The sequence below is a fragment of the Columba livia genome, chromosome 7 (genome assembly GCF_036013475.1).
Source record: "Columba livia isolate bColLiv1 breed racing homer chromosome 7, bColLiv1.pat.W.v2, whole genome shotgun sequence".
NCBI lineage: Eukaryota > Metazoa > Chordata > Aves > Columbiformes > Columbidae > Columba > Columba livia.
This window is the reverse complement of record NC_088608.1, coordinates 12,116,137-12,132,317: the sequence shown is the minus strand read 5'-3', so window position 1 is coordinate 12,132,317 and position 16,181 is coordinate 12,116,137. Positions and strand designations below refer to the sequence as shown.

General features: G+C 38.5%; 1 protein-coding gene across 1 annotated transcript in view; it reads left to right on the top strand.

Annotated features, from left to right (window-relative positions):
* Positions 1 to 13,738, top strand: part of SLC49A4 (solute carrier family 49 member 4) — a 63,508-nt gene extending 49,770 nt beyond the window's left edge. The window contains exons 8-9 of the mRNA XM_065070529.1: positions 9,936 to 10,118; positions 13,389 to 13,738. Coding sequence (XP_064926601.1) covers positions 9,936 to 10,118; positions 13,389 to 13,504 — 299 coding nt within the window. The 3' untranslated portion in view covers positions 13,505 to 13,738. The remainder of the gene's footprint in view (positions 1 to 9,935; positions 10,119 to 13,388) is intronic.
* Positions 13,739 to 16,181: the final 2,443 nt, after the last annotated feature.

Here is a 16,181-nt window from a genome sequence, read left to right as displayed (position 1 = left end):
AAATGGTGACCTGTCTCAGAATTTAAGGCTTGAAGCTTACATTAAGTATTGGAAAGACGTGGTGCAGTTCAAACCAAAGTGACCTGTAGTGTTTTCAGCCATCAAAATCTATCCCTGGCTGTGCTCTCCTCTTTATTGCACCTGCATGCAGGTTCAGGGAACTCTTCCAGCCCAAAATTAACTCAGTCTGTGTCTTCAAAAGATGAGAAGAAGCTGTTGGCAGGAGTGGGGGAAACACTCAACACTCAGGGATCTGCTGAAGCTGCCAGCGAGCTCTACCATTAGCTGAAAATTAGCACCGCTTAGTTCTTAAAAATCTGTCCTTCACCCTACTATCTGCACCAGAGGACTGACCCACCCGTGATTCCAAGACCTCCAACAGAGTAATGAGTTACAGTAAAAATAAGCCGTCAAGGCTTTAAAAAATATTTTTTATTAAAGAATTCTGTAAATCCATTTTAAATAAAGAACCATCTTCGTTATAAGCAAGTTTGTGCATTATAGGAGAAATGAAAGTTGTTTTTTTTTCTCCATTCTTAATAAACAGTTTGGTGTGGAGAGTAGTATATAAAATACTGTTTTACTCAAATTAACTTTGAGTTTCAGTAAGTGCCCTTGGTGCATTGCATATGCCACAACTATAAACTAAAGTGGGTACAGCAAATTGAAATACATGATCAATTCAGGAGGAACACCATCTGGATGGATAGGTCAGATTTGTGATTTATCTTGAAATTTCAGCTTAAAAAAAATCTGCTTAAAGAAAATTTAATCAACAAACAAATCAAATTTCGTGGTGGCTATTGTCATACCAAATGACTACACTTTCCTTTTCCGTCAAATCTGAAATAAATGCAACAAAAACTTATTTCTTGTGCTTGCCTTCTTCATCACTGCAAGCCTGCAGTAATGTAAATTTTTACAGTAACTCTATCCTCTGAATTAATGCAACAAGCCAAACACATAAATGTCCCTTCAAGTCTATGCATAAGAATGAAGTGGTGAGGTTTCACAAGGTGAAAGTCATTATATATGCACTCATCAGTGATCCAAAACAAAACTGATGGAGCTCTGTGTCTGACTTTATTTTATGTTTTCTAAAGCACTCAGCATGCAACATAGATTCTAGAAGAATCCTTACTTGTTTATAGCATGTGGGTTTTTGGGAAAGGTGATCCACTGTCAGGACAGAAAAGTACCTAAGGTATTTGGGGTTTGATATAAAGTATCCTAAACCAATATCCTTTGATAAAAATCTAGGGGTTGGGTTGTTCTTTTCATACAGTTATCATTTCTTTTAAAATGGATGATTCCTTAGATTCAGTTGTAAATTATATTTTGGAGTTTTCTATCTGTGCTGTTCTTATATATGTCACTGTAAATGCTGGACCCTGTTTTATAAAACACAAGCTTGTTTTGGATAGAAATGCCAGCAATATGATGCATTCCTCAAAAAAGGCAATCTAAAGCATCAGGGCCTAATGTGCTGCTACCAGATAAGATCTCTTTTTTTCTTCTGTGTCATAATGTTTAAATTTCATCGGTAGGCGGAGGGGGCTTCCTATCAGCCTTTTCTCATTAAAAGTTCATATAAAATAGATGTAATGTGCCTGTTCAATTTAGAAACTTGTGCACAGAAAAGCAGTGCTATATCTTTATGAAATATGCTCGTATGGATGAAAACACACAAGCTATTTAAGCTAGTTTATAGAAATTCATGCTAGATTATTCCTCAATGTAATGATGCAATATGGTGATAACCTCTGCATTCCACAGTAATTGGGAGAAACGGTACATTTGAATTGATTTGGATGAACTTTTTTTTTTATTCTTTTAATTAAAAGTTTGAGATGTAGAGTATATTAGAGTATAAATGTAAGGGGTCAGATGCAGGCCACGGGCTGGCAGCTTTGGTAAGTGATTTGAGGTGGCTGGTTAAGGTGGAAGTCACTCTGCATGCTCAGTGCTGACAGTGGACCTCCAGGTATGGACCTCCAGGTAATTGTCCTCTGTGTGTTTTTGTAGAGCTGGAAGATGTGCAGAACAAATGCAGCCATCATTGTGGTTTTGTTTGGGGTTGGTTTGTTTGTTTTTGTAGTAGAGGTCCATGGAACGCTTTGTATCCTGGAGCTACTTTCCAGGCATCACTGAATAGCTGCTGCAAAGCAGGGATTGTTGTGTTATTGCGGGCAATGGGGTTTGATGTTGCCAAAACGTGAGTACAGTCCTCAACTTGTTCCTGTCCTGTGGCAAAGAGCACAAATGTTAGGCTTGTCAGTGCTACGGAGCCAGTGTTGGATCTCAGTCTACACTTTCAACAATACTCAGCTGCTGAGGCAGAGCACTTAGGGTTGTGGAAGCTTGTGGGGTTGTACATTTGATCTTGCAAGGAGATTTTCCCTTCCAAACATCTAGCTCCCATTCCATGAGGGGCCTCCCCCTCCTCTCTTGCCTTGCCTCTGGCATTGTTCTCTTGAACCCTACAAAACCATAAGCATTGCCATCTTCAGCAATACCTGGAAACTACTGAAATATCCACATGACCTGATGGGCTGCTGGACAGGACAGTCGTTTTGATGAGGTAGGAGTCTTGGTACTGGCTCGGGCATTAAGGCAGGCTTCACCCTAGAGATGAAGGCTGGCTAGAGAACATTGTCATCCTCTTCATCTCACCTGACAGCTTCTTGATCCATGAATCGAGTTTGCATCCATAGGTAGACCTTGCCAGTCGTTTCCCCAGTTCCAAAACTAGTATTTTGCTTTAGCGTGTGAACATTGTATGGCATATGTGCTCCTTCTTCTCTTCTGAAAATGCTCTGCCAGGCTCCCACCTGGTCTCCAGACTGAGCAGTCAGGTAGGTACGTTTGCATGGAAGCAAGCTTTTGAAATGCTAAAAAGATGAGAGTTTGGGCAGTTATTCACCCCAAACGGAAGGGAAGAAAATCTCTAAAGATTTGTTTTTAAAATAGAAACAAACCACCCTCCCTCTTTTAATCAGAATTCTTTGGAGTGAGATCTGGTTTAAATATTGGGGGAGGAACTGTATTTGAAAAAATGGTCATGGCAAAATGTTTTTTCCTGCACGTGTTAGTATAATACTCTCCTAATTCCTTGTAAATAGGCACAACATCATTTAAAGATATTTCCTACAAAATGTAATTACTTAAAATGGAGACATTTAATGCAGTTATTAAAAATCAATGACTGCTTTGTGTTTTCTTTACATGATGCTGTTTAGCATTGTTTGTCTTGTGTAATGCCTGCATTGCTCTTTCATTATCATAATATGCCCCATTTTAACTCCTGCCAAGACAAGTTTTCTGTCATTTGCTGACTTCTTAATGTATCTCCAAAAGATTTTATAAAAAGTATATTCAGACTCATGTGTATGAACTATAACTGCCAGTGTGGGGGAAAAAAAAAAGAAAGCAAGGCAAAATAATGATACAGTGCCATCATAGCTACTATATCATCTGTCTAAAACACCTCTCATCAGCTAATCACAGCTCTGAAAATCCCTTGACTCTGGAATCGTTTTATGTTTTAAGCAAGCTTGAATTTTCTTCTAAGAAATTTTAATTTTAATGTATATTATTTGCATTTTCCAGCAAGTTTCAAAGACGATTTTATGTACACATCAGGCGTTAGAATAGTTTTCTCCATTGAATTCCCAATGCAGCTGCTGATCTGTTTCTCTGTGCCAAGTCCATTGTTAGTTTGCTTTGTACTGAACTTCATTATGTGAATTTATGTACAATGGGATACTTTGACCCAAAACAATTGTGTAAGGCATCGTAATGCCAGTTTCAGTATCTTTCCACTTTGTATTGCTGGTAGTATCCCTGGATACAAATACTAGCATTTTCCAAAAATTAATATGCAATGCTGGTTGCTCACAGCTCAGATTGAATGTTTTCAGCTTAGCATATCAAGAATATTCTAATATTTATCAGTACATTCAGCAAAACGTTGCTTTAAAAAATCTTTTCTAGTGCTGCGTGGCAGATACTCTGAATATGGTGGCAACTTCAGGGGTTGGTAATTATATTTAGGTTAAGCAGCCTACACTTTATTTTCAGGTTCCACAGACTGAACATTATAAACACATCTGTCTCCTGCCATCATCTGCGAAGCACAGTATTGAAAAAGAGAGATGTTAATTATTCAATACTGATTGTTTTATCCTTTGAGTTTAATTTCTTTACTGTATACAAGGTGTGCTTGGTAAGTATAAGGCAGGGGGACCCAGAGGATAAAACAGTGGCCTGAAAGCATTTATTTTTGTAGCTTCAGCATTAACCTGCTTGTGGCTGTGGGCAAATCATTACCCCAAGTCCTGTTGTGCTTTTCCCACTCATAAGATGGGAATAATGACATTTGTCTTCCTGAAGGCTTCTGTAAATCCACAGATACAATAGTGCTTAAAGAACTCATTTAAGGGGTTTATTTTAAAACAGTTTTAAAACCCAGTGTTAAATAGTGTACAGTTCTTGGAATTTGGGAGGAACATTACAGGGATAAATATATATAAATCTGGCCATTTTAAATATCTATTGATAGCAAGCCTCAAATATTGTATGATTTCCAACCCCACTCCCCCCCTTTTTTTTTTTTGAGGCTCATGGCTTACTCAGTAATTTCTTCACTTTTTAGTTCTCCAAAGTGATTGCTTTGCTTTCAAAGCAAGTTCCACTTGCTTTTCTCTTGGGAACTGTATAGAACAAATCCAGTTTGATCAGATTTTTGGTTACTTTCATAACTATATAATGAGATAAGTATTTGATAAGAATTTGATCAGTGCATGCTGGAATGGAAATCCAGGCAATGAAACATATTGCACTGCACTACAGGGACATCCTTCTCTTAGGTTTTTTGTTCCTATAAGTGAATTATAGTAAAAATTACTGTCTTACCTTGAGGGAGTCACATTTCTCATGGACAAATTAAGGAGGACTTCTTCCATGACTATTCTTACCATGACCAATAGCAAGAATTAAATCATATGGAAGTTTAGAGAGTTTGATAGGAACTAACTTTGAATTGTTTAGATAATTTGTGGGGAAATTGAAGTGCTAAAGTCACCAAAACAGCCATCCGCATGAGGCATTATACTTTCATTTTGGCATTTGGGATGCTGTTTTAATGGGCAATAACAAAATGCACCAGATCCCTGTAGATTTCACTTTCAAATGTGTGTTGCACCCAAGAGAACGCGTTCAGTTGTATTTACGTTCCTGTTTATCCATATGAAATTTCTGGGAGTCTTGGCTCGGTTTGTGTAAGAGAACTGTTACAGAATGTACAGAGTTCAAGAGTTTCTGGCAAAGGATTTTGGAAGAAGATACTGTACCACCTGCCAGCACTTGATACTGCTCTGGAGTGTCTACATTTCTTTTGTAAAGTTATCCGCAAAAAAGAAATAGTAATATTTCATATTCTTTGTTAAAATCAGCCAAAGTGTACGTGCCAGTGGGTTGATAAGAACTATTTACATCAGTGGACGTCCTGCCACTAATTGCGTTTAGGCTCGGGTTGGGGTCTGTAGTTATACATTTAATGATGGTATAATCTAAGAGTAAATTGCTGAAAATGCTGCAGAACATCCTGGGAAGTTCTAGGAACTTGTCTGGGTGTCAGAGATACTTGAGACTCCTTCTGCTGTGTTGCAAGCTCATCTGGTGACACCAAGTGCACGCCATCATTTAAATCACGTCCCTGTTCCAATTCCTGATTTTTTATTTTTTTTTAATTGGTATAGAGCTTTTGTCACAGCTTGTGGCTTGGAGATAAGAAAGTCTGTGTCTGGGATATGGGCATGGATTTGCCATCTGGTAGCTGAAGACTTGCAGGGGATAAGAAGCCAGGAATCAACCTAACTTCTTACTGCTCCTTCTCTTCGTGCTAAGTCACGGTATCGCCATCAGTCCCCAGCTTCATCTGACTGGTCACATCCCCAGAGCCGGTGTCAAGACACGTTTCATTCCTCGTGTCCTTGCTGGCCAGGAGGAGACCAAGCGCTGGGAGAATAGCAGGGGCTGCCTCACACCTCAAGCGTGAACATGACCTATCGGAGCCTGGTCTGAGCCTCCTGCCGCTTCGGAACAGTTCTGCGAGGCAGCTGTGCTTCAGGTGGGGGTTTTGCCTTTCCTGATCTTTTTGCAGTGGGCCAACCTGTGAAATAGCTGCTTAATTCACAGAAACATCTTGAAAACATGACAACAGTCAAAGTCGTTTAAAGAAACCCAGCCCAGTTCCATTATTTATTACTGTCCACAGCTGCCACTGTCTTGAGTACATGACTTTGTGCAAAGCTTCATAAGCACTTAATTCCTTTTCCTAAGAACAAGTGATATTTTTTTTAATTTCTTTATATATATATATATATATATATATACTAATAGCATGACACACTTCCCCAGCATATGCCTATCCAAGCTAGTTGTTTGTGCTTGTTAGGCTTTAGGACATAATGTTAGCTTCTTGGGAAATCTTTTTTTTCCTTCAGCACTTTCACATCCGTATGTTCATTTCCAATGACTGTCATCAAGATTGTCTTAATTGAAAAAACATTCGTTGCAACTTTAGCAGCTGTTTTTCTACAGCATAAAATCATGGTAATTGTGTTCGTTCAATGCAAGGTCACTGTAATGCAAAGTAAATGGTCTCTGCTAATAGATTATATTCTCCCTGCTACAGTATCTTGTTACCCATGAGCTGGAATCTGAGGTGTGCTATTTAGTGTAAGAAATAAAAGGAAAAAATACTTTTGAACTCTTATTTGACTTTTTCCTATAAGTTATTTCTCTGAAACTGCGGTTTTTATCCTTGACTTTCTGTTTAGTTGACCAATTGCGTTTATAACTTAATCATCAAGTTAATGGAATAAGCTTATTTGTACAGCACTCAGGCAGACCCTGGATGATTTACAGAAATATGAAGTAAAAAATATTTTTCCATCACTACAGTATGTCCCCATTAAGGGAGAACCCTGTGGGCTTTCAGATTGTGTACATCTCCTTCACTTTCAGAGCCGCTTTTTGAGGTTTACCAGCTAATGCTGTCATTTCCATTCGATCTTAGAGTTTAAATTGGCATCTGCTGGACACTGTGTTCTGCCTGTGCTTTTGCCTTGACGTTTTCTCTTATTAGTTTCCAAATATGTGGGTACATATACATACAGCTTGTTTTAGAAGTATCATCTGTGATCTCAGCAGAGGTTTTGTCACTTCTGTTCAGCTGGCAGTTTTTAGAGTACACACATGAGACAGGTAATAAATACTGCAGCGAAAACACCAGGTAACACTGCGGTTGCTTTGCTCGTGGTAGTATAGAAGTGTGAGTTGTGTGCCGGCGGGTGGGTTTGCTAAATGTGTGACGAAGCAAGCTGTAGTGACAAGGAAATGTAAGGAGGTAATTGCTAAAGTATGGAGTTTTTGTGCTTACTTGCTTACAGTCTAGTCTTCTTAATACAATTTAGTAAGTGATGAGCAATGTAATGTAATTCAACTAGCGTATTTTAAACTAGCAAATTCATTTTGAAAGCTTCTGTTTGTTTAATGGAAACTTTTGCATCTAGTGTATTGACTAAAATTTGAAGTCTTGATCTTTTAAATGGCTGCTAATCTAAGATGCCGTATTTTTGCCTTCACTTCAAGTGAATCGAAGATTTTGGAAATTATACGTCTAGAGATTGTTTTCAGTGGCACATGATTCCCCTTTCCTGGCTGTTGCTGTTTATGGGAGAGATTTTGTTCTCTATGCAGAGGAGTCGCTTCTGGTGCTTTCTGTGCAGCTTCGCTTTTGATGGTGCTCATTATGGCTTTCAGCAACTTCGTGACTATATTCACTGTTTGGGTTTCTAACACAGAAATTACTACTGGCTATCATCTTTTCTTTGGTGAAAGTTTTGGGAATTTTATCAAGAAGCTATATGTAGTTATCTATAGATGCCTTTAATTGAGTGTAACAAGGTGAAGATGTTCATTTGTCTTGAGATAGGTTTGTTTCATGTATGTGCTGGTTTCTCAAGCCAATACAAAAATATCAAATTCATTGCTTGGATTTGCTGGCTACATCCTGTAGAGACAGAGCAATATGCAGTTGTGTTTGAGGTAAACAGGAATTCAAAGAGGGATTAATGAAATTTTAAATACTGGTGGGGGCTTGCAGCAAAGATCTATGGATCTTGTAACTAGGGAATCAATTCTTCAGTGTTAACTGCAAGAGCCCATTAGGAAGAGCATCCTCATACTGGTTTGGTTTTTTTCCTTTCCCTCTGAGAACTCTTGAACATACCTGGCATCCATTTCTTTGACTCTTATTCTGCAAGAGAATTTGAGAACTGAAAAAGTTATCATGGTTTATTGTTCTTTTTTTTCCTTTTTTTCTTAGCAACTCAGAACATTCTGGTATATTAAGAACCAGCTGTCCCTCCTGAAGTCGTGCCATCTGTATCATCATCTTTCTGGCTGAATCTTCTGTCCTCTTTTTCCTGTCCAGGCAAATCCTCTGTAGAGACAGAAATATGTCTTTGTGCATTGGAAGCAAACCACATCAAACAGAGGAACTGATAGATAGCTCTTTCTGCTTCTTAATGCCTTTATCTCTTTTCCATGATTCTTCATGTTTTAAGAAACAGTGATATTTTTTTTTAAGCCGGAAGTTTTCTGCTTCCTGACAGTTTTTCAATGGAGAGACTGAGCAATACTTAACAGAAGATGAAGCAAAGAATTTTCAGTTTTCCCCTTTCCAAGACAGAAGAACATAAATTAGACTGAAAATGCAGTTTCTATTTTATATAAACATATATATTCATACGAAAAAAAAATTGTCTAAGGCATTTGTACCATGCTTCAGTGACAAGATGCTATAAATAATTTCCCTGTGACTTGGTAACACATTTGCATCTGAAAAAACTTCCCTTACATTTTCTTGCCATTTTTGGTGGAAGCTTCAGAAAATATTCCAGACTTTTTTTCCTCTTTTTCCCCCAAAGCCTTTTAATAATTTCATTATATTTACTACTTGATCAGTAACCTCAGGTTGTTGGGGCCGCAGGTCAGGAAATCTTCCCCTTCCCAAGACATCACTTAGCAAAGACTTATTTACATTTCTGAATAGGTACTAAATTCTTCTGAAGTTTTCTTTTTTTTCAGAAATAGATGTAAGAGGTTTATTAGTAGATGATAGGGGCATATTGAGCATCTCTCAAGATACTAAGCACTGTAAAGTATTTGGTAGTGTCAGAAATTGTAGAACAAAATATCTGAGGGTACTGAAGAAGTGTTTGTATTCTTCTATTGATTCATCCAATAAAAATAATTTGTTGTACAGCGGTGAATAATCTGTATTATCAAATACGTCCCCTTCCTGCCAGGCACTGGGTGCCCTTCATTTCCTTTTGAAGCCAAAAGGGATCCAGTGTGTTGCAGCTCAGGCCATGATGAAAACTGATGTCTAGATATCTGGTAGATCATTACCATTTATTTGTAAAATAGAAGCAAAATTAGTTTTGACCTTTAGAGCCAAGTGAAAGGGTTAATTCATGTCCGTTTCCCATTTGGTGCATTAATTACTCGCTGTCCTAATTATGTGTAGGACAACAGGTTCTCTTCTATTTCAGAGGTAAATCAAACTGTAGGTGATGTTTTGCATTTGTAATTTTGGTCTGTTTGTTTTACTTACAAATGAATTCCAGATCACTGAATGTGTCTTCATGGGTTCTGTTAAAAAATATAATAACAACTTTTTTTTTTCAAAATTGATGCCTAATTCTGCCTAAAACTCATGGGATATGATATACTTCATGATACACAGAGGATAAAAATAAGTTTGTGCATTTCTCTGTTACTCAAGTATTAGTATTTTTGGCAAGTCTGAATAAGGAAAAAAAATGCTGGCGTGGAATTAATAACTGGTTTTGTTTCTTTTATAGCTACACTGTACACATCCTGCATTTTGCTGGGTATATTCCTCAACAGCAGCGTACCAATATTCTTTGAGCTCTTTGTGGAGACAGTCTACCCTGTTCCAGAAGGAATTACCTGCGGAGTTGTCACTTTTTTGAGTAATGTGTTTATGGGAGTGCTTTTGTTTTTCCTCACATTTTACCATACAGGTAAGAAATATAAGCTACTTTGAAAATATCTTTCTCCAAGAAGACCAGGATTTGCGCTTACAATATCTGTTAATAATCAAATGTTTGAATCCCCCTATGTATTACAGTAGCAAAGGAAAAGAACTTTAATTGTTCTTTTCTGTATGCACGCTAATAAAAATGAAATGCTTTAGTGCATGATGTGTATAGTCATAGTCTACTTAGAATTTGTAGCCAGGAACCATCAAGATACACGTTGCCATCATACTTTTATAAAGACCTGGGTAATATGACCATTAATAATGTTTGTATCTGTGCGTGTTCAGAACCACAATAAAGCTCATGCAGTCTCATGCTTTGGGGTATCACTGTGTTGCCCAGGAGGGGCAGAGCAGAAATGCCCCATTGATGCTCAGCTCCGATCAGTGGGTTGGGCATCCCGTTGCAGGGGAGAGAGCATCTCCTGACAACTGCTCAGAGGTGAAATACTAATTTCTTTACATAATCTAGTGGCCTACTGAGGCAGAACAGTATTTTGTTTGATATTTTGATCACCTTCTTCAGACTTTCTCCTCATCTCTCAAGTATCATTTGCTTCCATATAATTCACAATTATAACTTTCAATTTGTTGTTTAGTAGACGATAATATACATTACTACTCTAAACTGTGAAATAAGAACCCATCTTGCTTTAAGCGGGAAATGGTCTTTATTAATGGTTTTGAAAGATGCAGATTTTTTATTTGTATTTTGTTGTTGTGGTAAACGTTTGATGCAAGATTTGTAAAGCAGTGTTTTGCTTTGGAAGAATTAGAAATTGCAGGCTCTTACATAGTATCATGAGTGCGTGTACTTAAGATGGTATGTTTTATAACAAAGAGGAGACTGACAAATTTCAGAGGGAACTGTGCTTGAAATTATGAAGGTTACAGCCTGGGAACAATTTTCAGCGTGGTTTATGTGTCTTTCTGCCAGGGAACTGCAAGCAGGTTGTGGTCTGAGAACACAAACTGAGAGAAATGCAGTTTTTTTGGTTTTGTTGGTGCCGATGGTGTTTGGGGTGGGGGGTGGTTTGTTTTGGTTATTGGTTTTTTGTTTGTTTGGGTTTTGGTTTTGTTTGGGTTGGTTGGTTTTTTACTGTCATTGAGCTGCATCATTGTGAAATCTGGATTCCATCCCCGCTAGCCTCACGTGGAGTGATATTTAGTCTTTACATTTTAAAGAATGCTTTTATGATTAATACTAATTGGTGTGAACTCTGTTCTCATAGACTATTATTTCCAACATTTATATCTGAGTTGAAAAAATTATGCAGAATATTCTGAGAATTTCCAGTGTTCAGAATTAATAATTGAAGGTGGGGAAGCAGTGTCTCATTTCTTACTGAAGAATTATGGTAAAGTGAACTCTTTCCCTCTTTAACAGGGTATTTGGAGCTATTTGTTGTCTCTAGTATTTCTTTCTCTAGCAGGCAGGTATCAGTAAATGCAAGTAAGGATAAACCTGAAATTAGTATATCCATACCCTTGGAGTATTTTCCTCACTTCTTCGAAGGAAAAAACAAACGTGAAAAGTAATTTGTGGTTAGGATGATCCATTCTCCGTGATGCAGTTTCACAAATGATCGAAAGCACAAGAGCTCACGTGGTTGCTGGGAGGGATCAATGCCAGTGGGTGCTATTGGCTCCTTTGATTAAAAAAATCCTTTAGAAGGTAGATAACGATCTTAAACATTTGTCTTTCATTTGATTCAAATACATCTTCTAATGGGATTTAAGAAGCTTACAGATAAACCAGAACTCAGTCAAATTCATCTTGTTCCCTCAGTCTTGCTTTTTAGTCCAGATAATCTTCAGCAGTTTTAATTCCGATTTCTCTCCTTTCCTCCTCGTACTCTGATATTGCAAAGGCTGTGAAGGAGCCAAGCCCTGGAAAGTTTCCAGTGCAGGAAGACTTTGGTCTAGCTAGTGCGGTGGAGACATCAGGCTTCCTAAAGCTCAGCCTCCCTCCTAGTGCTGTGCCCCTGACCCAAAGCTGCAGCCCTGGACAGTTTCCTTCGCCTTTTCTGCAGGGGCTTCCAAGGCAAACCAAAAGCAAATCGACCTTTAGCTTCACGCGATGGATGCGTTAGCGCCACCGCTGCCACAAATTCTGGGTTACAAAAGACATGAAGGATGCGCAACTTAAATTTGTTTAGGGTGTTTAGGTTAAAGTCTGTTTAATCCAATTAAGCAAAAGTATTGTAAGGAAAACAGTAGCAAAGCCTTTTCCTGTTGACTTCTGCCATTGCATAACATGGTCTTCTCTAACCCTAGGAAAATGGTACTAAGGTTTTAATAAGATCACTGCCTAAGAAATCTGTAAGGGGTTTTGTGGGATGAGGGGGTGTTGTTGAACATTACTGGGTTTGGAAGCTTAATTTTTTTATTTTTTTGTTTAGGCTTTCTGATTTAGTCCTTTGTATTGTGTTATATAAATTATGCTGCTGCTTTTAGCAACATAAATTACAGATTTAAGAAAGCAGCAGTGCTCAGTTCTTGATTTCGATTAACTCAGACCTTGAGGGAGAGTTTAGATTCTGTAAAAATAAATAATGATAATAAAGGAAATTTTAAAAGGAATAAATCACTATCTCAAGTAAAATTAATGTTTCTTCAGTAAATTGACAGATTTACAAAAAAAAATGCGGTGGACTTTAAAAAAAACCTTAAAATTGCTAATTAGTCATCAAATATCAGAAAACAGGATTTCTTGAACGTGGAACACAGGCTTTTAAGAGCAGTACATTATGTCTAACGGCTAAGAAGAGGCTTCTGAGGAGCTGTTTGTGCAACTAGTTTTAAATTGAATTGATCGTGCTACTCACAAGTTTCTTCTGAGGAATTGGTTTTCCCTCCTCAAACCGTGTAGCAGGTTTGATTCAAAATCAAATCCTACTTCTTATGCTTTTAATTTGTTTTAGTTTTCAATCCATAGAAATCAAAGAACTAATGAGTAGAGTCTTCAGAAGTGGTTCATTCTCCATTAACAGTGATAGATTTTTTTTTCTTCCCGACCTTTTTTCCATGGACAGGTTGAATAAGGAGGATTAATATTAGCTGGAGGCATTGGTTAGAGATATGTAGATATATAAAAATTCATATATATGTAAGGCATCCATGGAGAAGTCTCAGAGACCATGTTAACCATATAGAAGACCGCAATTTCCTTCAAACCCACCGTCAATCAAAGTTTTGAGTGCTTTAAACATGTTTGATGACTCTAAGGCTGGGTCTGTTTTCTGCTTTGCAGAGTTTTCCTGGTTCAACTGGTGCCTGCCAGGGTCGTGTCTGCTCAGCCTGCTCCTCATCCTCTGCTTCCGCGAGTCCTACGACAGACTCTATCTCGACGTCGTCGTCTCTGTGTGATAACGCCGGACTGGTGAGGGGTTGGAAGAGAATGGAGTCAGCTTTGCAGTGTGCACACCTGCCTGGATTTGCACGGCTGAACAGTGGAAGAACGAAGAAATTACAAGACTTAATTGTGGCTTTATTAGAAGGGGTGAGGAACAGGCTGTTCTTAACCTTCAAGGCCACCTTGATTTGTGATAAACGTGGAACTTGAGTGGTGATACTGATGCTGAAATGCACAAAGTGAATATATCTGATGTACGGGTCCTGGTGGCAGAGCTGGGGCTCTGTTTAAAAGGCTGTTGATGTAGCAGTGAGATGTTCAGTTGTGTGTGTGTGCGTGTGTGCTGATTCACGGCTAAACACACCGGGGTACCAGTAACCTTCGGGGTCTTCTATCAGAATAGAAATAGTGAATAATCTTTTAAAAGGAAAAAAAAAAAGATAAAAGGAAAAAAAAACAACTTATTTTTTAAGAGCTGTCTTTGAAATCGCTATTTATTTATATAATGAATGTCCATTAAACAGCTAAACTAAAATGATTTGGTGCTTGTACACTAGACTTGCATTCTAATAAGGTGAGTTCTGATATAAGACACTGGTACCAGGGTTTTTAGCCACACTAAATACCCCACACGATCCTTGCCGTGTTGTTAGAGGTGTGTGTTGTCACCCTGGAGCACAAGTAAACAATAGCTTTAGCTGCCACTGAAACCTGGCTGGCACCCACAGTCACCTCTGAAATACCCCCTGGCTCTGTATCTCCTGAATACAGAGCACATGTGGTATCTCAGAAGTTTACTGAAGAGTCACTCTTGGTAAATGTTGGTGGTTTATAGGCCACCACTGTGTCACCTTTTCATCCCCTGTCTCTAGTATTGCCGTTTTTACTGTGAAGACCTGTTTGTGTCACTGAATACTGTGGATGTGGATGTCTGGGTCCCACTAATTCTCTTCTGATATTCTAGGGTGTGCGTGGTTTTTAGGGTTAGTTTATGACTGAGGGTGCCTAAACAATACTGTTTGTTAATCCAAATCTTTAAAATCACTGTTTCCTAAAACATATTTCTAGATGTTAAGGTGCCCTGATGGCGAAATGACAATGACTTTGACTTGAGAAATAACTAATGAGTTTTGGCATAATATGGGAAATAATGCCAACTCTTTTTATCAGTACTAATCTACGGTCGTTCTGGCCCTTACTTGAACATAAATATTAAAGACACTTTGAATAGTTTTTTAACTCAATTTTAAACCTGCTAATAATTTTTTAATTCTATTCTTAGATTTCAGTTCAGCATCATTTACAGTATTTCCATGTGTGCATTCTGTGCTTTGTGTTAGGGGTGTGTGTTTGTGTGTGCGTGTGCATATTTATATCTATGTATACACAAATAAAACTTATATATATGTCTTTTATATATAAGTTATATAAGGGTATGTGTTTACATAGGTTTATTTTAAATAATGTCTCTGGATGGTGGTGTGCCACTGCTCGTAACTAAACCAGTCACTGCTGTGAATGGAAACACATACCTACACTGTCTGCAACACAAAGATTTTTCAAGAGGTGGATAATTTCCTACCGTAGCAGATTTATATTGTCACAGGGGGTACATGAACATGTTGGAGGAGGCTGGTGCGCAGGGTTCTGTGTCCATGCAAGTCTGAATCAAACGCCCTTTGCTCCTACGTGGGTCTGTTCTCTGCCACCCGGGTTGACACCGACACTGCAAGCCCACCCAAATAAACCCTGACCATGGATCCGATCGTTCTGTCTGCTCTCCTTCTGCAGAGAGAACGTACCACTGACACCTTCAACTTAGGAGTGTATCTGTGCAGTAAAATAAAAGAGCTGTTCCCTGCTTTTATGTCTTTAGAGCAATGGATGTATTTACTGTAGTAACAGAAAATTGACCTAGCTCATTGCCTATCAGCTACTAAATTATCATTTCTGTCTTGAAACAGGCTCTTTATAGACGATGGAGCTATCCTACCCTGGGATAACTAAATCAATCTAACCAGCGCATTCAGAACCACTGGCATCATCCTCTTACCGTTTTTCAGATGAATGGTATTAACTGCCCAACTTCTTTTTACTATGTTTTAGTGCCTGGAATAGTTTCAGTATCCAGTAGCTGCTGCTACCTATTGTCTTCTGAAACCAAGGATAGCTTGCCAAGAGTCTGATTGGAGTTGCATTGTCATGGCAGAATTGTAAGCTCGGATGGTTCTTCGGAGCTCAGCTTCTGCAATTTACTGTAGCTATATTAAGATTAAAATTGCACAGTTCAGGCACTGTCCCGAGTGACAGAGATTTCTAATCCTTTCACTGTTCTGACTATTTTAAGATGGAGAAGCACTTCAGGCAGTATTCAGACTATAACCTATTCTGCCTCTGTTCCAGAAAACATCGAACGATTCAAAATATTTGCCAGCACTGCCAGATGCAGACTCTCTATAGTCAAGGGAGAAGAGTGAACATCATGTTTTAAACCTTGTTTATTGGCTTTTCCTGAGTTGGTGCAAATTGCTCAGTGCTCTCCAGAACTTCAGTGCTTTGGTAAGAGTTTCTGTGTCTGTCCTGGGCACTGTAGTGGGTGGTCTTAATTACAGCCCTCGATGCCTCTGCACCAAAATAGAGGCGTTATCCAGAGCTGAGCACAGCGGGGCTCTGCTGGACACCTGCTCTGGG